This window comes from Sceloporus occidentalis, unplaced genomic scaffold (assembly GCF_023333645.1).
Source record: "Sceloporus occidentalis isolate IW3139 unplaced genomic scaffold, rSceOcc1.0.p SCAF_6, whole genome shotgun sequence".
Classification (NCBI taxonomy): Eukaryota; Metazoa; Chordata; class Lepidosauria; order Squamata; family Phrynosomatidae; genus Sceloporus; species Sceloporus occidentalis.
Window position 1 is genome coordinate 121,026,282 of NW_028316986.1, and position 24,650 is coordinate 121,050,931.

At 40.7% G+C, this 24,650-nt stretch overlaps 1 protein-coding gene across 1 annotated transcript in view; it reads left to right on the plus strand.

Moving 5' to 3' along the window:
• The first annotated feature begins 1,949 nt into the window (after positions 1-1,949).
• LOC149311338 (clathrin coat assembly protein AP180-like) overlaps positions 1,950-24,650 on the plus strand; it is a 95,266-nt gene continuing 72,565 nt past the window's right edge. The window contains exons 1-2 of the mRNA XM_089530831.1: positions 1,950-2,202; positions 3,066-3,226. Coding sequence (XP_089386957.1) covers positions 3,097-3,226 — 130 coding nt within the window. The 5' untranslated portion in view covers positions 1,950-2,202; positions 3,066-3,096. The remainder of the gene's footprint in view (positions 2,203-3,065; positions 3,227-24,650) is intronic.

Below are 24,650 nucleotides of genomic sequence, written 5' to 3' on the forward strand. Positions count from 1 at the left end.
CAGAAATGTTATACACCATTGCAGCTAGGACCAGACTGACTCAGGTCTAATTAAAAGAATGACTAACTAGATGCATCAGCGTCTTTCCAACATCACCCCTGCCCCTTGCACTGTTTCATCCATAACTGATAAGCTCAGTGTTGTTCCAGGAGAACAGAAATACTGTACAGCATTATCAGTTTTTGAATTCTTAAAAGATGGCAGTTTGGGGATTTAATTTCAACTACAGGTGATTACAAATGGAAAGGTTTGAGGATAAGTAGGAAGTCTTTATATATTGATGTACTGGCAGTTAAAATTTGAGGTAATTAATAGGAGACATAATGATGAATGTATCGCAGTACCGTCTTAAGTACCATCAGCCCTCTATATCCACGGATTCTTCATCCACAGATTCAACCATCCACAGCTTGAAAACATTTTTAAAAATACAAATTCTAAAAAGCAAACCTTGATTTTGCCATTTTACATAAGGGATGCTATTTCACTACACCACTTTATTTCATGGGACTTGGGGAATCAATGGATTTGGGTATCCACAGGATGTCCCAGAATCAAAACCCAGCAGATACTGAGGGCCCACTGTAGACTCTTATATATTTATTGTTTTATGTACAGCACTGTTCAAATCTACAGCGCTATATAAAGAAGAATAAATAATAACTTATCCAGAAATTCCATTGAGCTCAAAGGTTCCTCACAAAGAATGCTTAAGGCTGCAGGTTATTGTAGCTGTGTCTCTATTTATATATATAGGTAATTATATTTAATAGTAATACATAGACACTATCAAATAAGAGTATTTGAACAAAATAGTCTGAAAGCATATATATATATATATATCTCCGAGGAAGTAGGCTCAAGTCTAGGAAAGCAACTGCTCCCAGCTCTCACCATCAGCCCCACTGACACTAGCATTGTAAAGGGTCTTCAGGTGAAGTCTCTAAAGACGAAATGGATGGGGAGCAGTGGCATCACACATCCCTTCCAGACAAAGAGGTAGCAGATTCACACTAGAATCTGCTACCTCTTTGTCTGGCACTTTGCTATGGAATTCTGGGAGTTGGAGTTTGTTGTGGGCAGCTTCCTTCCTTCCTTCCTTCCTTCCTTCCTTCCATCCAACCATCCATCCCTGTTGGCTGCTTAGCGCAGAGGAAGCCTGGCTTGTTCTGGCCGCCCTCAGGGATTAAGGCTGCGCTGGAAGGGAGGCAGGCAGGCAGGGATTAGGCTGGAAATAGCGGCAGCTCCTGGGCGTGGAGAGCCGCCAGGCAGCCCCCGAGGCTTTGGCGCAGCCCTGCCCTCCTTCCTTCCATCCCTCCTTCTCTGCACCTGAGGAAGGGAAGGAGCCCCTTGAGGAGCATTTTCCCGCGCAGCTCTTGTGAGGAGGAGGAAGAGGAAAAGGAAAAGGAAGAGAAGGAGGAAAAAGAGGAAGAGGAAAAGGAAGAGAAGGAGGAAGAAGAGGAGGAGGAAGAGGAAAAGGAAGGGAAGAGGAGGAGGGGGAAGAGGCAGAGAAGGAGGAAAAGGAGGAGGAAGAGTAGAAGGCGAGGAGGAGGGGGAGGAAAAGGGGGAGGAAGAGGTAGAAGAGGGAAAGGGGAAGGAGGAAGAAGAGTAGAAGGAGGAGGGGAAAGAGGAGAGGAAAAGGAAAAAGAGGGGGAAGCAAAGGAGGAAGAAGAGGAGGTAGAAAAGAGGAAAGGAAGGAAGAGGAAAAGAAGGAGGAAGAGAAAAGGAGGGGGAAGAAAAGGAGGAGGAAGAAGCGGAGGATAAGAAGGAGGAAGAGAAAGAGGAAGAAGAGGAGGAGGAGGGGGAAAGAGGAGGAGGAGAAAGAGGAGGAGAAAGGGAAGGAGCCAGGGCTCCCTCCTTCTCCTTCTCCTGCTGCCTCTGCTGGGGAGCCCAAGGCAGCAGCCCCATCCCTCCTCCTGCTGCTGCTCGAGCCCTGACAGGTCTGTCCCTGCCCTTGCCCCCTTGGGCCCTTGGCCCTTCCTTCCCTGCTGGCCCTAGGGCTGAGGGGGAGAACCTGGTCCTCCTCCCTGGCGAGGTCCAGAGCCCCAGAAGAGAGAGAGGGGGGGGGGGGAGGGAGAGGAAAGAGGAGCCAGGCGCAGCAGCGGTATCGTTTCCTCCTGGCTGCGTTGCGTTGCATTGCATTGCAGCGGGCGAAGAGGACGGAGGCTTTGCAGGAGGAGGAGGAGCAGGAAGGGAGCTAAGGTAGAAAAGGGCCCCATGGGGGGGTCCAGGGTTGGTGGGGGGGGAGACTATGCCTCATCCTCTAAGGCCCTAGTCTTTTTTTTAAAGGGGAAAAGGGAGGAAAGGCAGGGTGAGGGCCAGAACATGGCGCAAGGGTTGGAGGATAATCTCCCATCCAGAGAGAGAGAGAGGGAGAGAGGGAGAGAGAGAGAGAGAGAGAGAGAGGTGGGAAGGCAAGGGAGGAAGAGGGGAGAGTCCTCCTTTGCTGCAGTGGCATTGCTGCTGGGGAAAGAGGCCTGGCTGCTTCATTCATCCTGGGAGCCCTCTGGAGGCTCTGCTAGGAAGGCCCTGGCTGGGAAATCCTGGGGAGATGGGGGAGGAAGAGCAGAAGGAGAAGAGAAGGAAAAGGAGAGCCTTCTCCTCCTCCACAAACAAGGGAGAGGAGATAGGTGATGATGGTGGTTTGCAGCAACCGCCATCATCCTCAGCCAGAGATGCAGTCTTCCAGCAGTGGAAGGAGAAGGCATTCTCCAGCCCAAACCCCCTGGGGATTTAAAACATATGGATGAGGAGGATCTTTTCCTCTCCCATCTCCCTCCAAGCTGAAAAACATCCCCAGTTACCCCAGGTGCCTTCTCTTGGATCTGGTTGCAATGCAAATACTTACACAACAGGAAAGGGAGGAGGAGGGGGGAGGAAAGGAGTAAACTTGGTAAGAGCCAGGGTGTGAAGCACAGGCTTAAACCTTTGAAGAGGATGCCTTTTTTGTGTGTGTCAAAAATGATGTAATTAAAATAATAATAATAATAACAATAATAATATGTACATATATATATTTAAAATGTTCCCATCAATTGTTGTTTTGTTCCTTCCCTCCCTTGCAGACGTGGCAGCAATCCTAGAATTTAGTCGAAGATGTCGGGTCAGACGCTGACAGATCGCATCGCGGCTGCTCAGTACAGCGTGACAGGATCAGCCGTAGCTAGGGCTGTCTGCAAAGCAACCACACATGAAGTGATGGGGCCCAAGAAAAAACACCTGGACTGTAAGCCTCTTATTATATAAGTGGTTTGTGCCTGTGGAGATACAAAAAAACAAAACCCGACAACCATGGTGCTCTTGAGATCCTCTTGTCTCCTGGGTAGATTGTTTCTGCCGATGTAAGGATTGTGCAAGGCGCTCAAGAAAATGAACTTTTTAAATGTCTAGCTTGAGGGTATATTATTGCTTCAGTCACTTTGGTTTTGCATTTTGACTTTCAGATTTGTAGAAAAGGTGTATACATTGGAGAGGTTAGAAGGCCAAGAGTGCTGGGAAGCAAGAAGCTTTTCTGGTCATGCTTTAGCTGCTAAGTCAAGGCCGTAGTTGATGCTTGCCATGATTGGCTGTGCAATGACGATTGATGTGGAGGAAAAGTTGGTCCAGTCGTCATCAAATTCTATTATTCTTTGTCACTATCACCTGTTTTGTATGATTTTGCATCTTTGAAGATGAGGGATAGAAAAGACAGAGGGAGGCAGTTGTGTGGATCTTCCATATTCAGTAGCACGATGTGTTCAAATTTAAATAAATGTCATTCATCATGGAATGGTTTCTCTTGTTAAATTTTTGCAATATTGGTAGTTGTATTATTTTGTAGAACCTTCCTTAGTTTCTGCTGGAAGTGATATTTTCTTGTTTATTCTGTGGTATGTACAGTATCAATCAAAATAGCTATCATCCCAGATGGGCAGGCCAGTCGTACTTGTGGGCGAATGCTAGCATAACAATGTCGTGGTTTTTTGTATCCCTAATGGCAAAGTAGAATACTAAACAATATTATTCGAAAGTGTTATCACTCACTGATGATGCACATCTGCTCTGTGTAGACAGGGCATGGTCAGACTATAGTCATGGAAATGTTGCCATAATGAAATATTCACAGAAGCTTGATGTCATCTCCTTCTACACACAGTGCACAAGTATATTTCCAGAATGAATCCACATTATTATCCCAATATTTCTTTAATGATCCATGATTAGGAGGCCAGCAAGTGACAACTGCAGTCACAGATTAGTTAGATAGCCGTGGGGAGAGAGAAGGAACAGTACTGATTTTTATGACACACGGGCAGCCTGAATTTTAAAAGAGCTGTCCAATGTGCTGAAATTATTTTACAGATAGTGTTCAGTACTGTGGACAGCTCCTTCAAAATCATGTTAAAGCTTAAAGGCATAGATGTGTTAGTATGGAAAATCAATATGCAAAGGGATTTTATAGCACCTTTGAGACTAACTGAAAGAGGCTGGTAGCAGGAGCTTTCCTAGACTTGATCCCACTTCCTTAGATGCATGTTTTGGTAGCATGTTTTTTTCAGAAAACATGCATCTGAGGATATAGGTTCAAGTCAATGACAGCTCATGCTACTATCTTCTTTCTTTTGGTTTGTCTCAAAGGTACTACAAGATCCCTTTGCATACAGGTTAAAGCTCAGAGTAGATCCGCTGCCCACTGACTTGGAAACTGTCAGCTACTACAAAGAGGGAGTACCATTCCAGTCACAATTGAAACACACGGGGGACAGAAGATGGTAGCTCTCACAGTTTCATAGGCCACAGACTCTCCAGAACAAGTGTTTGACTCCTTAGATGAAACAAGTGTTTTAAACAAACACACACACACCGCCTCCATTTGCTGTTGACATCACCTGGCAAAGAATTCTCTTTGGCAGTGGACACATTTAGTGGGAGGCAGAAGTCTGCTCCAAGTTTCCAGTTGTGAATTTGTTTACATGTTGTTCTTTGAACAGAGGGGGTGCAGCTCCATGCCATGTTTGATGTCTGTTCATTTGCTGTGACCTATATATCCTTGGGCAGTTGTTGTGAGATTTCTGTTCTCTGATATGGCTGGGGGAAAGGAAAGTGAGGTTTGCATGAATCATTTTGGAGAGTAACCTGCCTTGACTCCAGTGGGAATGTATTTTCCTGTAGTGTTCATGTTCCTGGCATGGTGTTATGAAAGCATAAATGAGAGCAACCCTACACTAGGATAGAACTGGGATAACACCTTACACCTTTCCCACTGTGCCTTGAATTTCCCATGCTTTGACAGCATCTGACTGAATTGTGCTGGTGTAGCATTGGCTTACATTGATGCAGCTAAACGTATTATTGATTTACTCCTGCTTAGTAGATCTAAACTGAAGAATAGGATAGCACTGCTGTGTCACTGAACTAGGTTGTAGTTAGTTCTTTTGATATAATCACTTTGAATTGAAAGAAAAGCTGCATAGCTTAATAATTAGCTTATTGTTCAATACTTCAAATATTAGACTTGGAAAGAAGTGAGATGGAAGAAGCTACAAATGTGTCCTCTTTGCATGTAAAAATCTGTTCAGAGACAGAGGAAATACTGAGGCTCAAGCTGATAATCATATTGCTAATAACTGAGGCTTAGCCTTTTCATTCAATATATTTTCTTTATGATGTATGACCATTAGGACATGGTAATTGTTCCATACAGAAAAATCAAAGGTTAAGATCAGTTTAGCATGTTTTTAACAACTCTTGTCTTAAGTGTTCTGATCTTTCTGACTTATATAAAAGTTGATTAAGATATGGCAGTCTTTAAAGTTGTTGTCCCTTACTAATATTTTTTCATAGCAAGCTTGTCACCTCATTGCAGTGGTAATAAACTATGTAAAGCTTATATGCCATAACCTCCAAAGAATTAATATGTGGTCACCATGGCCTTAGGTATATTTTACTGGAAATAAATTCTTGTGATGTTAGCAAAAATTTTATGGAATCATAATAATAATTAATAATTATAAAATTGATATCCCGCCTCTCTGTGCAACACAACCGAGGTAGCTTACACATTAAAACAATACAGTCCCATCCCAGTATCCCACCCACCCCTTAAAATACAATGAAACAGTTCACAATTTAAAACATACCTTAAAATAATAGGCAAATCAAACAGTGGCTGTAGCAGAATTCAGGTTCAGATTTCTGGTGGTTGGTTATCTATTCAGGAAAGGCCTACCAGAAAAGATCCCTCTTAATAGCTTTTTAAAAGCTGTCTAAGGTGGTAATGTGACGAATCTCTTCTGGCTGGCCATTCCATAATCTGGGAGCGATTGCCGAAAAGGTCCTCTGGGCAGTTGCAGACAATCTAGTTTTCATAGGTTGCAAGAAATTCCTCCCAGAGGACCTGAGTGCGCGGGGTGGATTATATGGGAGGTGGCAGTCCCAAAAATAGGTTGGACCCAAGCCATGTAGGGCTTTAAAGGTGATAACCAACACCTTGTACTGTGCCTGGAAACTTATGGGCAACCAGTGGAGCGATCTTAAAATCGGTGTTATGTGATCTCTTCTGATTTTGCCTGAGACCAGCCTGGCTGCCATGAAGTTTCTGAACTAACCACAAGGGTAGCTCCATGTAGAGTGCATTACAGAAATCAAGACAAGAGGTTACCAGGGCGTGCACCATAGTTTCTAGGTCTCTAACTTCCAGGAAAGGACGCAGCTGGCATATCAGCCAAAGCTGGTAACAGGCATTCCTGACCGTCCTATTTACTTAATTAGTCATCTGTAGCGATGGATCTAGCAGCATCTCCCCCCCCCCGCCAGTACTTTGTGGAGAGTGTGATCCCAACTAGGACTGGTGGTTGTATCCCAATACCTGGTTCTTGGGCGCTACTAGTAAGTACCTCTGTTTTGTCTGGATTCCGTTTCAATCTGTTTTTCCTTATCCAGTGCATTACTGCTTTAAGATATTCACTGAGAGGAGAGACTCCATCTGAAGTCAGCTGTAGACCGAGGCATGGAGAAATATATCTGGGTGTCATCAGCATACTGATAACACCCCACCCCATTCCTTTATCTGTGGCCTCAGTAATACAGATATACCTTCATTGGTGAAGTAAATGTGTTCCTGATGTTACTTCTAAAGCCCCATTGAAAGCTTCTTCTAAAATGCATGGATGCTTTTTTTCTACCAGCCTCTACTTTTTAAATGATTTCCATATTTGATGGCCAGACATATGCAAGGGGGGGAGGGCTGGCTGATGAGGCAAGATAATCTGCCTTCCCCATTTTTGCCTGTCTTGCTGCTCACATGTGTTCAGCAAGGGATTCTATAGGCAGCTGCTGTTTACCATGTCTGTTGTAGGCTGGAATACACAGCCACTGTGGATTACCTAGAGTAGAATCCTATTCTTTCCTAGATCAAGCTTTATTGCAGACACACTGCTGCATCCTGGTGCCAAAAACTTGGGTTTTTTCCAGGTCTCCATCACCATTCTCCCAGTGCTGATGCTGCTAAAAGACTTCCTGCTAGACACAGAGCAAGAAGGAAAAGGGAGGGGCTGCATAGATGTAAAAGGATCTTCTTTGTCAGAAGCTTTGTTAACTGAAGTATGCCTTCAATTAGATACCTAAGTGGGTGGGTTGAATAATAATTCAGAACTATTGTACTGATGTTACTTATATGTGTCTACAGTACATTGAAGAAATTACTGTATTAATTATTTAAGAGATCAATTACCATGTGGCTGTTGGATATGTGGGAGAGAGGAATACCCTTTGGCAGAAATGAGATTAACGTTGTTAGTTAGAATCACAAGGCAGATTGCAGTCTAGTTATGGGGAAATATGTACGCTCTGAAATAAGCCATCACACTTTATAGTAACTTAAGTGGAAGGAGTGCTGAAGAACAAGCTGAAGAATAATGTTGATGCCCAAGATCTCATCCCTTGGATGTGTCTCCCCAAGCTGCAGGGGTGGAAATGAGAAAAGCAAACAGTGAAAGCAGTTTCTGTTTTCCCAGGAACAATAGGAAGGGTAGAGCAGCTTCAGGCACAACTGATCACATTGCTCACTGGCAAAGGAACACTTTACAACAGGAAAGAAGGTTTGGATAGTTGTTGCACACTTTAGTATATATGGCCACAGCAGATGCCTCTTAGTGCCTTGAATACTTAGCAAGACAACAAGATACTGCCTTGGATCCCACCCTGGGAGAAAGGTGGAGTATAAATTCAATAAATATATAATTAAACAAGATACTCTAGGAGCATGTGCAGGTCAGAGAACTTACTTTAAAAGATAGATGGTACTTTAAAAGACGGGTGGTGGTTTGAGCTTTAGACTATGACTAGACACCAGGGTTCAAATCCCAGCTTGGCCATGGAAACCCACTGAGTGACCTTGGGCAAGTCACACTCTCTCAGCCTCAGAGGATGGCAATGGCAAATGCCCTTTGAAGAAACCTGCCAGGAAAACCCCATTATAGGTTCACTTTAGGGTTGCCATAAGTCAGAAGTGACTTGAAGGCATGCAGCAACATCAGCAGCAAAGAACTACTGAAAAAAGTTATCTACTCTTTGCTTTCACTGGTGGCAGAGTATGCAACAGCTATTAACCCTCTTCCCTCCATACCTGAATCCCAAGATAATACAGACTTAGAACAACAGGACTCAAAGATGGTAACACTTGGAATATTTTTTGCTTCTGGCTGTCTGAATATCTGTTTTGCCACAGTAAAGATAATGAAACTGCTCAATATGATTGCTATATAATGAAAATAGATTTTAGCAATTGGAGATTACACTCATCTTCTCTCGTATTTCTAAAGGGAGAGTAGCTGAGTGTGATATTCCGGGGGGGGGGGGGGGGACAACTGATGCTGTAGAGAGAGATTTTAAAAGTTGTTTGTAGTGGTGAAAATAACAACAACAAATGTATATAGTATTTTGTAGCATTGGTTCCTTTTTTGTATGTCCTGGTTTATATATTTATAATGCATTTGGTAGAGCATGTAACTCAGAAAACAGCACTAAAATTTAAATTGCCAAATTGTAACCAGTTGAAAAATGCAAGTACATAACAAAATGGATGCACACATGATGTAAGGTACGCTACTTGGACTTGATATAGAAATTCTCCAGAGTTCCCACTTCTCTATAGGGGACACATGAGAGCAAAGTAAACAGATCACTGAAGCTAACATTTTATGAATGGCTGTTTTGGAATCTCGGAATACAAAGCTGTGTTGATAATGAAGAGCCAAGATACAATTTTTGGCTTGAGAGTAGAACTGAGGAACCATAATTTGTGCCCTAGTAGAACTTTGATGAGAAAATAGTATAGAATGGTTGCTTGGTTGCTTTTTTTCTCTCTTCCTTTTTTAATGTTGAGATTTAGGAGTGATGGATTTGTTGTCACTGAACTCATGAAAAACAATGGTAGAATGAGTATAACAGGTGTTGTTGTTTTTTAATGATGCTAAAATCAAGTTGTTTAGTGGGATAGTTGGCTAGATCATAATTTTTGTATTGGTCACTGAACTAAAGGAGGTTGGATTATTATTCAGGTTTCAGTTTGAGAATTATTATTTGATCATTTCTCTGTGCCCGATCTAGAAGAGGATAGAGGAGGAGCCATTTTGCTTTTGCTTGAGATATGTATAATTAATGGTGAGGGAAAGTATATCATGATTCAGCATTGCATGGTCTTTCAGAAAATGAGGTGCTGAATAAATACTCTGCTCAAATAATCAAATATATTTAACATAGTAGAGCATTATAGGTGCTCAGTGTTCTGAGCTGAAGTTGAAACAAAAGGTCAAACAGGGACATAGCCAAGGGGGGGGGTTCTTGGGGTCCGGACCCCCCTTCCATTAGAAAAATGAATGGTGCGTGCTGCTGCACCGCCGTACCCAAGCCCCATTATAATGGTGGCACTTAGTCTGGAACCCCCCCTTCCTAAAATCCTGGCTGCATCCCTGTGTCAAAGCAGATCCCAGGATTACTGTCTGTATCACTGTAAACAGTAAATGAGTATGGGGTTGAAAATTACACTAGCAGTCTACTGCAACGTCTTAAAATGTAAAGTAGAAACCGAAGAAGTAGAGGCAAAAGAAATGTTCAGGGAGTCCAGGCAGTACCTATAAAGGCTGGAAGAAAGAGTGATGGGGGCAGCAGTTCTCATCCTCCCACTCCTGAAGTTTTGGTGGGCAAGTCTTGCAGAGATGGGGTGGAGCAGGGGAGGGAGGTTTCTAATACTTGTCCAGAGCACCAGATGCATTAAGGGAAGCATTGGGATCATGGGGGGGGGGGGGGGGGTTCACTGGTGGTAATAAATAACGCATGATCTTGCCACCTCAGTACATTCTTATGCCATGTAATTGATATCACAGGTTGATTTATTGGTAGAATAAAGAACAAAAAGCCCTCCTTCAAGTACACCAGTATTTAAATATCATATACCTTAGTTAAATGATAAAGGTCATAGTGGACTGATGCTCTGAGGGGATATTGCAAAAGCAGTGTGAAATAAATAGTCACTAGATAGCAGCTTTTAAAAATTGTTCTTGGTGCTGGTTTGGTTGGTTAGTTGTTTTTTGTTTGTTTGTTTTCATTTTGAAAAACAACAAATGTTACAGATTACTAGCACAAAAACCTCTGGAGTAATTGGTCTGAAATTAGACTCACTTAATTCTCTCTTTAGGGGTCCTAACATTTCATGGAGATGGATGGAGTTATAGTTGTTTGAGTTTTCCAGTGCACATTAATGGAAGAGAACTGGCAATCTAGATTCCTGAATCTTGCCACCGCAGGGTCTGAATAATCTAGAGTAGATATGATCTGAATCTAGAGTGATCTGATCTGAACTGGGTCTGAAAGCAAACTGGTAGTCTCATGGGCAGCCCCAGTAATTATGGTAGATATTTAGTCTGTGTAAAATTCTCTGTACAGATAATCTGAATTTTATCACACTATGTGCTTTCTGCATAATGATCAAAGTTGGAACATGGAGCTTTCTAATTTAAAATATCTCAGTATTTTAGAACTGTGAAGTTTTCAGTAGACTTGGTTGTATAAATGAAACAGATTTTCTGTTAGAGTATAGACTGATCAACCAAGAAATAGCTCAAGTCAATCAATATGTTATAGGGAGAGGAAATAAACTGATCCAGCAGGTGTTAATAGGAAGTACTGTACCAGAAAGAGCAGATAATGTGCATCTTTTCCTCTTTACTTGGTGGGAGTGAATGCTTAATATTTATTACTGTAGACAGAGCACCACACTTGGATACTCATGCAACAGTGGCAAAATCTCTAACACTGGGCAGTCAGATCTGCATTCTGTTTATAATTTTAGGATTTGATAGATCTGGTCCTGATTTGACGCCGCCCAGGAATTGAGGGGAAGCTGTGCTTCGGACTAAGAGGCAAGCCATGACACAAATCACAGTGTCAGGCAGGTATCAGGGCAATCCAGAAATGAAGGGTCTTTAGGAAAAGCCGAGGTCAAACAGGATGAAGCAGCCCAAAGGTAGCCATGGTCAAATAGCAGAGTCATGAAACGAAGCCACTTACGAATACAAAGGCAGGCTTGATAATAGGAACAAGGTATCACCTGGTATCTTGAAGTCAGTAGCATAGGAAGTCAGTCAGGAAATAGGAGCTGGGTTGCACAAGGCTAAGAACCTGTATTATTCTATCAGCTAACTGACCTTAGCTGGAAGCTCAGGTCAAGATCTGATGGGAGTGGTTATGCTAGTGTAACTGCTGGTTTGACTTACATACTTTATGCTTACACAGAATATGTCAGGAGGATAAGACTGTTGGCTCAATGCTTCCTCTTTCCCAAATGCCTGGTAGGGGATGGGGTCTGTGAAGCCAAGAAACTATGGGAGATCTGCTTTGGACAACTGCTTGTATCAGAACAGAGGCAATATGAAGGTAGTAGTCTTCTCCTCCTGTCACCACTGCCACCTTTCCCCCCTCTTTTCCTTTCCTTGCTGCTTTTGTCTTGCTGTCATTTCCACTGTCAGTGGAAAAGAACAGAAAAAATTTGGGGGTGGGAAACTGTTTTCTCCCATTTTAAAAAAGCCTTTTGTTGCAGAAGAAAACTGGGGGAAACTCTCACACAATAGATTGTGGAATATATTCTTTTAGAGTGATGAGTAAATGTTTAATGCAGGGTGTTCATATATTTACTCCTCCCAAATTATTTCTAAAACTGTTTAACAGGAACACTTTATGTAAGATGATGTACAACGTCTCATCGTTGCAGTTTTTGATCTTTGTTTCCTTATCTCAGCTCTTTTCATGGGAAAGAGTGCTTTATGTCTCTTTGACTCTGTGGAGAACTAGAAAACACAAAATAAGTTTTGTTTTATTTATGTTGATAGTTTCTTCCATTTTTTTTTTTTTTTTTTTTTTTTGCACCTTCAGTTAATTAACTAGCAAAACCAACGGTGTTCCTTACAGTTCAGGACTTTGTAGCTGTTTATTACAAAAAATAAAAATTTTAAAAATTCAATTTGTATATATTGTTTGAATTGATTGTGTTTAATATAACATGTGATAAATTTTTGCCATACAAATTATATATAATACATTTTATGTTTTTAAAGGAGCAAACTGACTTTCAATGTGTAAAGAGTTCTAATATTGTATTTTTCAACTTTTCTGAAAATTTCATTTTTTTTCTGGAAAAAAAAAGAAATCATTTTTCCCCCTATGGCTTCAACATTTCTGAAAATTTTGCATCTCTACTGAGATCCCATTGAGACCCATTGTAACTTATTAGTCACCCTATTGTGGAGTCCTTCACTTGCTTTTGAAAAGGCCTCTTACTCCCAAGGAGACTGGTTCTTTCTGGGCTGTGAGGTAAATGGTTCATCAGTGGGTGACTTTTTGTTCTTTCCTATTGGCATGTCAGGTTGAGGACTCTCTCTGCAGATGGATGGGTCTATGGATGAATCAGAAGTGGTCTCTTTAGCGTGTCCAAGGGTGACTTGAGTAAACTCTGGAGCCAGGGCCTATGCATTGTTCAAACTATTATGTGACTTGTGGAAAGGAGGTCTTCAGAATTCTATGACATGATGGATTATGGCTCTATGATGGATAATGGACTGTACCGGAGAAATTGAAAAGAAAATTTACATATGTTTTATTGACTACAGCAAAGCATTTGACTGCATAGATCATGAAAAGCTATGAAATGTTCTCAAAGAACTGGGGTGCCACTACGTTTGATTGACCTGATGTGTAACTTTTACTCAGGACAAATGTCAGAAGTGAATATGGAGAAACAGAATTTCCCAGTTGGCAAAGGGATCAGGCAAGGCCAAATACTATTACCCTGTTTATTCAACTTGTATGCAGAAAATATCATATGCAGAGCAGGCTTAGACTCACAGGTAGGAGGAGTGAAGATTGGAGGAAAGAACATTAACAAACCTAAGAGATGCAGATGACACAATATTGTTAACAGAAACCAACAAAGACCTGGAGTAATGTAGAAGGTCAAGAAGGAAAGTGCCAAGGTAGGCTTACTGTTGAACATTAAGAAAACAAAAATAATGACCACGGAAGATCTACAAGAATTTACCTTAGATAATGAAAGCAGAGAAATAGACAAAGAATTCCCATACCTTGGATGAAATATTGATTGGAATGGTGTCTGAAGTCAAGAATAAGTAGATTAGGAATGGGGAGGGCAGATTGTAAAGTGTAACGGTATCACTCTGAACACTAAAGTGGGGATAGTCCAAGCTATTGTATTCCCCATCACTATGTACAGATGTGAGAGCTGGACAGTGAAGAAAGCTGACAGAAAGAAAATGAACTCATTTGAGATGTAGCACTGGAAAAGAGTGCTGAGGATCCTGCAGAAGGCTAAGAAGACAAATATATGTGTTCTAGAACAGGTCAGGCCCGAACTATCTCTGGAAGGATGACTGAAATGAGGCTCTTATACTTTGGCCAGGGAAAAAATAAAACATTAGAAACAACAATGATGCTAGGAAAGGTGGGAGGCAGAAGAAAGAGAGGAAGACCACATGCCACATGGTTAGCTCATTCAGGGAGGACATGAGTCTGAACCTGCAGGCCCTGAGCAGAGAGGTTGAGGACAAGGCGTCTTGGAAATGTTGCATCCACAGGGTTGCCATGAGTCCAAGTTGAGTCAAGGGCAATTAACAACAACAACATGATTTGAGGAGGAATCATTCCGGCTCACACCTGAATCACCTATTGCAATATTTGTTGATAGACCTCCTGTAAAACCAGAGGTCATACGTTCGGTATAGGATGATATGGCTTGGCAGGTGGATTCTGTTCACTCGGGACTCCTGCAAGACACTTATTATCGTTTTGTCTATCTCCCTTATTTGTTGCAATTATTGCTGTTTTGGTAATAATTAATATTTTCTTGTTTCTGAAGGACATATTTTGCTTTTTTTCCTGTGGCTGAAAACAGAACTTTGATGATAAATTAGCAGAACCGGCCCAACACTGGCTAAAATTATTAAGTGTTTATGCCAGAAATGCATAAAGTAATTTGAGAAGCCACATTAATTGAAAAAGAAGCCTCTTGGTTAACAGCCAAAAAGAGGTCAGCATAGGATTCAGACATTAATAATTCTGATAAAGAGGCAGAAGAGGTCAGGTTGAGGTAGTTCAGGAAAGCGTCTGATAAACTAGGGGCATCTGAAGGAGAATCTATGGTTGACATTTGAAACTTTGTAACAGAATTAATCAAGCTGTACTGGATGTATAGAGATGTCAGAGATCACTTAATTCACTGGAAACAATGCAAAATCTTTATTGGCATTTTGAGTGGCATTTGATTATGGGATTAATACTGTTTGTGCTGGGATTTGAGGACTTTGTCACCTTTGTTCCTGTTTAACCTGATGTGCCTGATTTATTCATATCTGCCAGAATCAACTGAACCTGGACAGGTTAACAAGATAAAGAAGTGTCTAGACTTGGTCATAGAACATAAGGATGCTTTACAGCTCTTTCTAACTACACAGTTATAGTGCTATCATTCCATTTTATGTGTCATGCCTCCATCACCCCTTATTATGCAGCCACAGCAGACATAGTAGAATCATAGTGCTATATGGGTAGTATGAAAGGGCTCCCCGTCTGCAATGACAATTTCAGATTTTTGCTTGGTTCTTATTCCCAGCTTCTCCTGCAACTTCTTTGCATGGTTTATGAGCTGAAAGTGACAAGGGTCCAAAACACACAGCAGAAATAATCCAGTTTGAGACTGCTTTAACTGTCCTGGCTCAGTTCTATGGAATCTTGGGAATTATAATTTATTGTGGCACCAGAGCTCTCTGATAGAGAAGGCCAAATGTCTCACAAAACTACAGCTCCCAGAATTCCCTAGCAGTGAGCCAGGGCAGTTAAAGTATTCTCAAACTGGATTATTTCTGTAGTGTGTTTGGGACCAGTGAAATTTATATATCTTAACGCCTTATTTCTTGTGTGTGAAGGAGCATTTCAACCATAATAGTTTTATTTGTAGTGGTAAGTTTTGTTGCTGTCATTCAGAAATATGGGGTGTGACTTCAAAATAAAGAATTGAGTAAGAATATCAGTTAAATGTTTTTCTGATACTGGGAAAGTTGAGCCAGGAGTTGTCCTAACGATCATTTAAAAACTGAAAGCTGCTTCAGATGACCTGGTCTTAATTTATATATGTCTAATTTAAATATATGCTTCCATACATGTTAAAAAGACAAGTCTCTTCCCTTCACTATAGAGCATGAAATTATGGTCCTCCAGATGTTTTAGACTTCAGCTCCCAGAATCCCTGATTGTTGGTCAAGTCAGCTAGGACTTTTGAGAGTTGAAGTCCAAAACATCTGGAGAACCAAAATTTGAAAATCACTGCACTAGAAAGACTGGTCTCCTGATTTCATGCATGTGAGGTTGAGGGAGAACTGACGCAGCTACTTAAACAAGGGAGTTCTTAGTTGCACCTAACACAGATTTGTTAATATTTTCATGCTAAAATAATAATGTAGGAAGTAAATCTCATATGGCGAGGGGTTTATAGCTGAGTCTGCAGATAAGTCCACAAGCAGTAGCCTTTTAAAAAAAATCAGCTTGTATCTAGTTATATACCTATATTACTTTGAAAACCCAAAGAAGAGACTGCTTGGTTTTGTTTGTTTTTTTAAAAAATGGAAACTTACTATGAGTAGCAAGGCAAAACAGCTTTAGAAGCATTCAAGGTTATGAAGCTGCTTCTCCTGTTGGCATCAAGTATCAACATCAAGTGGACAAATCACAGGCTGCATGTTTTCCCTTAACATTAATGTCTTCTACCCTGTTTTCTACCACTGCCCAGTTTGCCATAGTGATAGCAAAATTTCTGCCTTTTTCTTTATTAACAGGACGTGGGGGGCTGCATATCTTATTTTTAATGAGAATCACACTCCTTAAAAATCAAGGCATGCACTACCAGGCATCTTGCTTAAGTTTTTTTTTAAGGTGGAACATTTGCTTGAAATTGAGAAGCAGGATAGTGTGTGGATCTTGGTTGGTTCAGCATGGAACTCAAAGGTGTCTGCTTCAATCTACATTTTCTGCCAGTATGTGACTAAGAGTTCAGAACAGACAGAGAAAAATATAAAGGAAATATTATGGAAACAGCTGTCCTTGATATGTCTTTAGTGTATAAATAGGCAAAAGCTTGCCAGTTATTTGTGGAATCTTTTTATCAAAGTTTTGTAGAACAGGGGTTTTCCTGTCCGTGTAAGACTTCAAGGAGCCAGTGTGATGTAGTGGTTTGAGTATTGGACTATGGTTCTGCAGAAGATCCAGTTTGAAACCACTTTAACTGCCCTAGTGCAATGCTAGGGAATTTTGGGGACTGTAGTTTTGTGAGACGTTTACCCTTCTTTGTTGGAAGGGTGCCACAATAAACTAAAATTCCCAGGATTCACTAGCACTGAGCCAGAGCTGTTAAAGCAGTCTCAGACTGGATTATTTCTGCAGTGTGTTTGGACCTATGTCTCTGGAGACCAGGGTTTGAATCCTTACTCAGCCATGGAAACCCATTAGTTGACCTTGGGCAAGTCACACTCTCTCAGCCTTAGAGGAAGGCAATGGGAAACCTCCTCTGATTGGCCAGGAAAACACTGTGATAGGCTTGCCTTAGGTTCAGAAATGACTTGAATGCACACAACAAGAACAAGAAGATTGGGCAAGGCTCTTGATTTCTGCTTTGTAATATCTAAACATGAAGAAATTGATTGTTTCTTCAGAATGTACTGTGGTTTAATTTCTTCTAGTCAAAAAGCACCCTTTGTGATTGGAAAGGAGTGAAAATAAAACCCAGACAATGCATGGCAAAATTGTGCTTCTCTGTGTATAATGGTCCTATTTATATATTGTGAAGTGTGAACTGTGTTAGGAAAAAATGATAGATTTGCAATGAAATGACACTGAAATTCAAATGATGATTTGTGGATTGATAGAGAAGTTATCTCTTCAAAATTTCACAATAGGCAGAACATAAACACAGATAAACACAAAAACACACACACTTAAAAAAACCCACATTAAAGTAACTCCCCTTACCCCCCCAACTGTTCTCTCCCTCTTAAAAATAAAAAGACTTCCTGCTTCTCCTTAATCATAACCTAACTGTTATCCTTAGCTTCTTCTCTTTTCTTCTTATCCTTATTACAACAAAGCTATTTTCATTGCTATCACACCAATAACAAATTTCCAACTATTTATAGGTGGAAATAGCACATGAGTCATTTAAGTAATCTTATGCTTTTTGTCAGTTCAAAATAATTGTTTCTTGGGCATCTTGGAAGAATATAAGAAGAGACATGCTGAATAAGACCAATGGCTGATCTAGTTGTCTTCTTCCCCTCTTTCGTATGTAGAATTCTTTTGGTCAGAAAAGCACCTGGAAAACTTTCACTTCCCAGTTCTAAGCAGCAGGATTTAAAACATAGATATTAGCTGAGGTGTTGATCATCAACAAATGGTATATCCCCCTTTCTTGCCCACTTTTGCCATTATGACTCCTCTAAAGATATTGTTATGATGAAAGGTTTCAGGGAGTAACATTCACTTCAGAGTTCATGAAAACTCAAGCATAATACATTTCTTAATCTAAAGTAACTCAACATTTTCTCTCTCTCTCTTTCTCCCCTTCTGCTGGTGCCTTTGCTTCAAAGTACCATAGTTACCTCTCTGGAGAAATGATCAATTATAGATTGTCTGTAAAACATTTTATGCAACCAATCTATTTTATATATGTTACACTTAGGAGTGATTGAAAGGCCTCAGCAGAGATTAGACTGCAGATGAGAGTCGGATTTGTAATCACTGTTAAGGCTTTCATTGTTTCTCATTTATAATTACCTGGGATGCCAGTGTCACTCAGCTTGCATCCACATAACAGAAATAATCTAGGTTGACACCACGTTAACTGCCATGGCTCAATATTCTGGTATTCTGGGGATTGTAATTTATTGTGGCACCAGAACTATCTGACAGAGGAGGCTAAATGTCTCACAATTCCCAGAATTTCATAACATTGAGCCATGGCAGTTAAAGTGGTATCAACCTGGATTATTTCTGCAGTACAGATGCAGCCTCAAAACTAGAATGCCCAAAGCTTTCTGAATGGTGTTGAATCTCCTTGCAGTCCTCACTGGCTATGCTTTTCATGGCTGATGGAAGTTGCAGTCAGGTTACCTGTGGAGGGCCACTGTGGAGTTATCTGTGGGGTTATCCTACATGATAAACTGTAGTCATTTCATTTTAGTCCATGTGAACTGCAGTAGAGTTCCTGTTTGCTAAACAAGAGTTACTATTCCAACTAACAACACGGTCAGTTCATATTTATGAAACACACAGTGTAACTATTAAGTGTTCAGGTATTTTACATAGTTCCTCACTAATTTTTACAGTAGTCGTCTAAAGGTACAGTAATATTGTCATCTGCATATTAAGAATTTGGAGGGAGTCTAAGAGGCAAAGGTCAGCTAATAGGGGCTGGTTTATAGAATTAGCAGTATCAAGTGTTAAAGCTTTTCCTAGATAATAGTAAGCTTTGGGGGTGGAGTTTTAATATTACCTCCACAGTAATAAAGTATCTGCATGTTAGAAAGATAGTACATCATGAGAAAAGCTGTACTTTTCTGCATGCAAGAATTGCAGTGTTGCACTGTGACTGGAGACCAGGTTTTGATTCCCCGCTTGGCCATGAAACCTGCTGAGTTATGTTGACAAGTCACATGCTCTCAGCCTCAAGGGAATCGCAATAGCAAGTACATTTCTATACCGCTTATCAGTGCACTTAAGCACTCCCCTGCGTGGTTTACAATGTGTAAGCCCCAACAAACTGAGTACTCATTTTAGCGATCTCAGAAGGATGCTAAGCTGGGTCGACCCTGAGCTCCTGGCTGGTATTGAACCCACAACCTTGTGGTTTGTGAGTGAGTTTTTGCAGTATAGGTGTTAAACCACTGTGCCACCAAGGCAGCCACCAGGAAAGGCAATGGAAAACCTCCTCTGAATAAATCTTGCCATGAAAACCCCATGATAGGTTTGCCTTAGGGTCACCGTAAGTCAAAAATGACTTGAAGGTATACAACAACGACAAACCTTTACGAAAACATTCAGTCATAAAACTTTCTCCTCATCCTACTTGCAAACCAATATTTCATACTCTAGGACAGTGGTTCCCAAACTTTGGTCTTCCATATGTTTTGCACTTCAGTTCCCAGAATTCCTGTCTGTTGGCCAAGCTGGCTAAGGCTTCTAGGAGTTGAAGTCCAAAACACCTGGAGAAACAAAGTATGGGAATTACTGCTCTGAGAGAAACTCTGTGCTCCATTCTGCTGATTGTATACACTGGCTTTCACTGTTAAACTGAGATTGAATGGGGAAAGTGCCTTAATATAACTACTGTACTATTTCCTCCTTTGAAGGTGAATGGTGCTTCTACAGACTTTGGATGTTCACATAAGGGCTGCTGCCACACTGCAAAATGAATGCTGTTTGACACCCCTTTAACTTTCTTGGCTCCATCCTATGGAATCCTGGGATTTGTGGTTTGTTGTGGCATTAGGGATCTCTGACAAAGAAGGCTAAATATATCACAGAACTACAAATCCCAGGATTCCATAGCATCATGCTATGGCAGTCAACATGGTGTCAAACAGCATTCATTCTGCAGTGTAGATGCAGCCAAGAACTTCTGAATTTGTATAAAATGGGTCAGCATAATAGTACATTGAAAAGCAAAAATGAAATAATAGTGTAGCGTGACTCCAAGAGAGCCAGCAGCCAATTAGTGGTTGTTTGTTGTGGGTGACTTCACGGTTCTGCCCTCAAAGTGCTCTTCCATAAGCATCGCTTGTTTGTGTATCCCCTTGATCTCATCTCAGATGATTGCCAACGGACTCATTCTTAGGTAAAAAGAACTGTTTATTATGTGACTGTTGGTTGATCTAATAAATTAGCTTTTTGACCAGAAGCCATTATCTACACACACAGCTTTTTAACTAACCAGTCAAAAATATAATGAAAGCAAATTTAACACTGTAAATAGAACCACGACTTATCAAAAACCATTAGCTCCCTAAGGAAAATAAAGTGACAATGGGGCTATAATATTTCCATTGAAAAAATCTACTATATGAATCCATTGCTACAAATTTCAGAACTTAATACAAAGGACAGCTCCTGTATTTGACTTACATAGCATGCCTCTAAAGTCTGCAAGAACTGTTTAATTATAAGCAGTGAGTGAAACCATTAGAGACTTTCTTAATCATCCATATACAGGACATTCCCACTTTTCAATGCCTCACCTTTTGACATTTGCAAACTACAGATGTTCCATTAATTTTATGTGGTGCCTGCTCTTTTGTCAGTTCTTCTTGCCTGTGAGCTCACATGTGCACAGTCCCAAGTCTTGCCTACATAAAAAGCAGACCCCTCCTCAAATTAATGTACCTTGTCTGTATAATTTGCAAGTGTGGAAAGAACAGGCTTGTGTCACTTCCTTCTTCTACATCTTTATACAATGATAGATCTTCCAACTTGTATCTTGGTAGTACTCCATTTTAAACCAGGACTGAATACCATTTTACCAAAAACTCAAAAATAAAAAGACACCACTATTCTATTCCAAAAGAGATATTGCAGAATAGCTGGCCCTTTCTTGTAGACAAATCCATGGACTAGGTAAATGACACAAAATTGGGAGAGACAATTAAGAGAGGAGAAAAAGGAGTTAAGATTAAAATGGATGTTGACATGCTGAAATACCCAAGCAAAACTAATAAAATTAAGTTCAATGGAGGCAAATCTAAAGTCATCATTTTACTGTGGAGTTGGACACTATTTCAGAAAACAACAACATGGTATCAAATAGCCCTAATTTTGAAAATCTAACCCACATTTTGTACACAAATTAGGTACAAAAAAAATCAGAGATGGAAGTGTGGTTGTGGGATATCTACCTTGGCAAGCCATGCATATGAAAATGATCTAGGTATCATAGCAGATCAGGAGCTGCATATGAACAACTGGAAAAGCTTTACATATGTCAGACAAATGTGGGTTGATCTGTTACATTAACTCTTGCTGAATAGTATGCTGAAATTCTCTGTGTAACTACAAGTGATCTATGTTAAGAAATAAATTATTAGAATGAACTGTTAGATGTGCACTGGGATTTAACAGAGTACTTTCATATTCCATTTTCCATTTGAAGAGAGAGGTGCTAATGTAGCTTACAATGAAAAACAATGCAATAATATTATTAAGCTACTGTACAGAAACATTGTTGTGATACTTCAAATGGAAGAGCTAGAAATTTAAGGATTATAAACAAAGATTATAAACAGATAAGACAGTATTATCAGTTTTTAAATCTTCAATAGTAGCACCAAAAATGCATATAGGAGACACACACACACACACACACACACTGTGTATAACTTATTGCTGCACTGTTATAGAGTAACAAGGGTCTGCATTATATGTCTCATGAGGAGTTGTTGGAAGAATCGTACAGGAGACCTGGAATGAGAGGGTACTGAAGATCTAGAAGGCTGAAACCAGGTGGTTTGGATTGACTGAAAACAAGCTTCTGTCAATAAACTGAGTAGTGATAACTATGAAAGAGCATCACACAACAATTCCTAATAATTTAAACATTGGTAAAAAGGAATGGCTATTTATACTTCCTGCACAGAAAAAGCAAAAGCGAGAAGGGATGCATGAGAGCAGGCTAGTCAACAGCACAGTGCAGAGGTCAGCTGAGGCAAACTCAACCTATGCTTCAGTATTTAAAAGTTTTAGATGCTCTGGCAGCTGCTAGAGGCTTGGAAATTCCCACGTTGTCTTGCCAGTCACTTACTTTATTGAAAAGGGGGTAAAAAAAAAAAAAGAAAGAATAGGAAACCAAATTAGCACAATGTTTGAATGTCATGTTATAGAGCTACACTGGGCCCTCTACCTTCGCTGGGGTTAAGGGCACAGGACCACCGTGAAAGTGGAAAATCCACAAATAAAATACCACTATTTAATTTACCGAAGAAAACACCTCTCTAGGAATCTTTAGGTCCTCCAGTGCAATTCTTTGGTCAACAACTGACAGAGGCTAACTGTAGGTTCATGCTGGAGGACCTACAAATCCCTAGAGAATATTTTTTTTCTCTAGGAATCTCAAGGTCCTCCAGAGAAACTCTATAGTCAGCATCTAGCAGAGTTGCACAGAAGTTCCAAGGGATTCCTAGAGGGAACATATTAGTCAAATCCAGAAATGTCAAAGCCTCAAATGTGGAGGGACAATTATATTCATCATTTTCTATCATACCTGTTAATTTGTTTCTTACATGGCTATCTTTTTTTTTTTTTTTTTTGCTATAAATACAAGATACCATGATGGTCCCTAAAACTGAAGTTTTAGATTAGGTTGACATTGCTGCAGTATTTCTGAAATTGTGCATTAGCATACAAGCAGGACAGAACATATACTATCTCCTCCTGAGGCCTACTGACCAGCTTTTTGCTGCCTCTTGGCAAACTCATGAGCAGGTATTGCCTTCCCATGCCCAGCTGTGTCTTTCTTGGGTGCTGTGGGTATAAAATTAGGCCAGTATTGCTTTAACACCTTCATCTTGACTGACTTATAGTGGTCTTTTGGCAAACTCAGGCCTGGGTTTTGTTTTCCTTTTACCATCATTGCCATCTTGGGCGTTGGCATATAAAAATGTTCTAATTCCCTCTGCAAGGAAAATTCTGGATTTGCCTTCTGTTAGATATCTAGAACTAGACTTTACTGTTAGTGGACTCACTGTTACCCATCTTGCTGTGTAAGCTATCTATTTTCTTCTTTGGTTATATTTATCCCTCATTCATAACTCCTAATATCTCTCTCTCTCTCTCTCTCTTTCCCTCCTTTGCCAAGGCTCCTGCTTCTTCTATTTCTCCTAATTTAATTCCGATACATTGCGTTCCTTCTTCTTAGCTTCCCTTTTGGAGGGGGGGTTTCATGGAATTGTTGCTCAATTGCTCCCAAAGCCACTGCTGTTCATAATCTCTTTTTCTATGGGACGTTCACCTTCCTGCTCTCACTGAAACCTGGCTCCCTGCCCATGACACTGCCACTTCAGCTGTCCTCCAGGGACGTAGCCAAGGGGGGGGGGATTTCTTGGGGTCCGGACCCCCCCCTTCCATTAGAAAAATGAATGGTGTGTGCTGCTGCACCACTGCACCCAAGCCCCGTTATAATGGTGGCACTTACTCTGGACCCCCCCCTTCCTAAAATCCTAGCTACATCCCTGTGTCCTCTCACTGGAAGACCTCTCCTTTTCCCATACTAGTCGCCATAAGAGAAGGGTTGGGGTGGGGGTTGACAGGGTCTTCTGTTATCTAGCTTGTTGTGCCAGTTCCAGCTTTTTTCCTTTCCACCAACTTTCTCTTTATTTCTCCATGCTGTGAGACTCTTCTTGCTTCTGCACATGTGGGTTGCATTCATTTATCATCTGCCTGGCCCTGTTTCAACTTTTGTTTCAGATTTTGATTCTTGGTTGACTTTTTTTCTCTCAGATGAAAACCCTTATTATGGGTGATTTTAATATTCAAGGGGATGACTTCAGTGACCCCACTATCTCACACTTTCTTTCTTTCTTGTCTTCTTTTAGACTCAAGCTCTGTTTTGACTCACCCACTCGTTCTCTTGGCCACTACCTTGATCTTGTTCTTATTTAAAATTGTTCTACCTCTTGCTTTTCAGTTACTGAATTCCCTTTGTCTGATCATCATCTTGTCTCGTTTGCACTTGCTCATAACCCATCATAAGTTGTTCCCAACTTATAGCAATCCTAAGGTAAACCTATCATAGGGTTTTCTTGGCTAGATTTGATCAGTGGAGGTTTTCCTTAGCCTTCTGAGGCTGAGAGAATGTGACTTGCTCAAAATCACTCAGTGAGTTTCCCTGACTGAGTGGGAATTCGAACCCTGGTTTCCAGAATCACAGTTCAGTAGTCAAACTATTACATCATGCTGGCCAAATGCTTGTTATTTTCTTCATGTTAAATCTTAAAATTTCTTGTTCACCTTATCTAGTGTCAATGAAGAATGAGTAGTAATTGGCTCAAACAATAAAGGTAGATCCAGTGTTC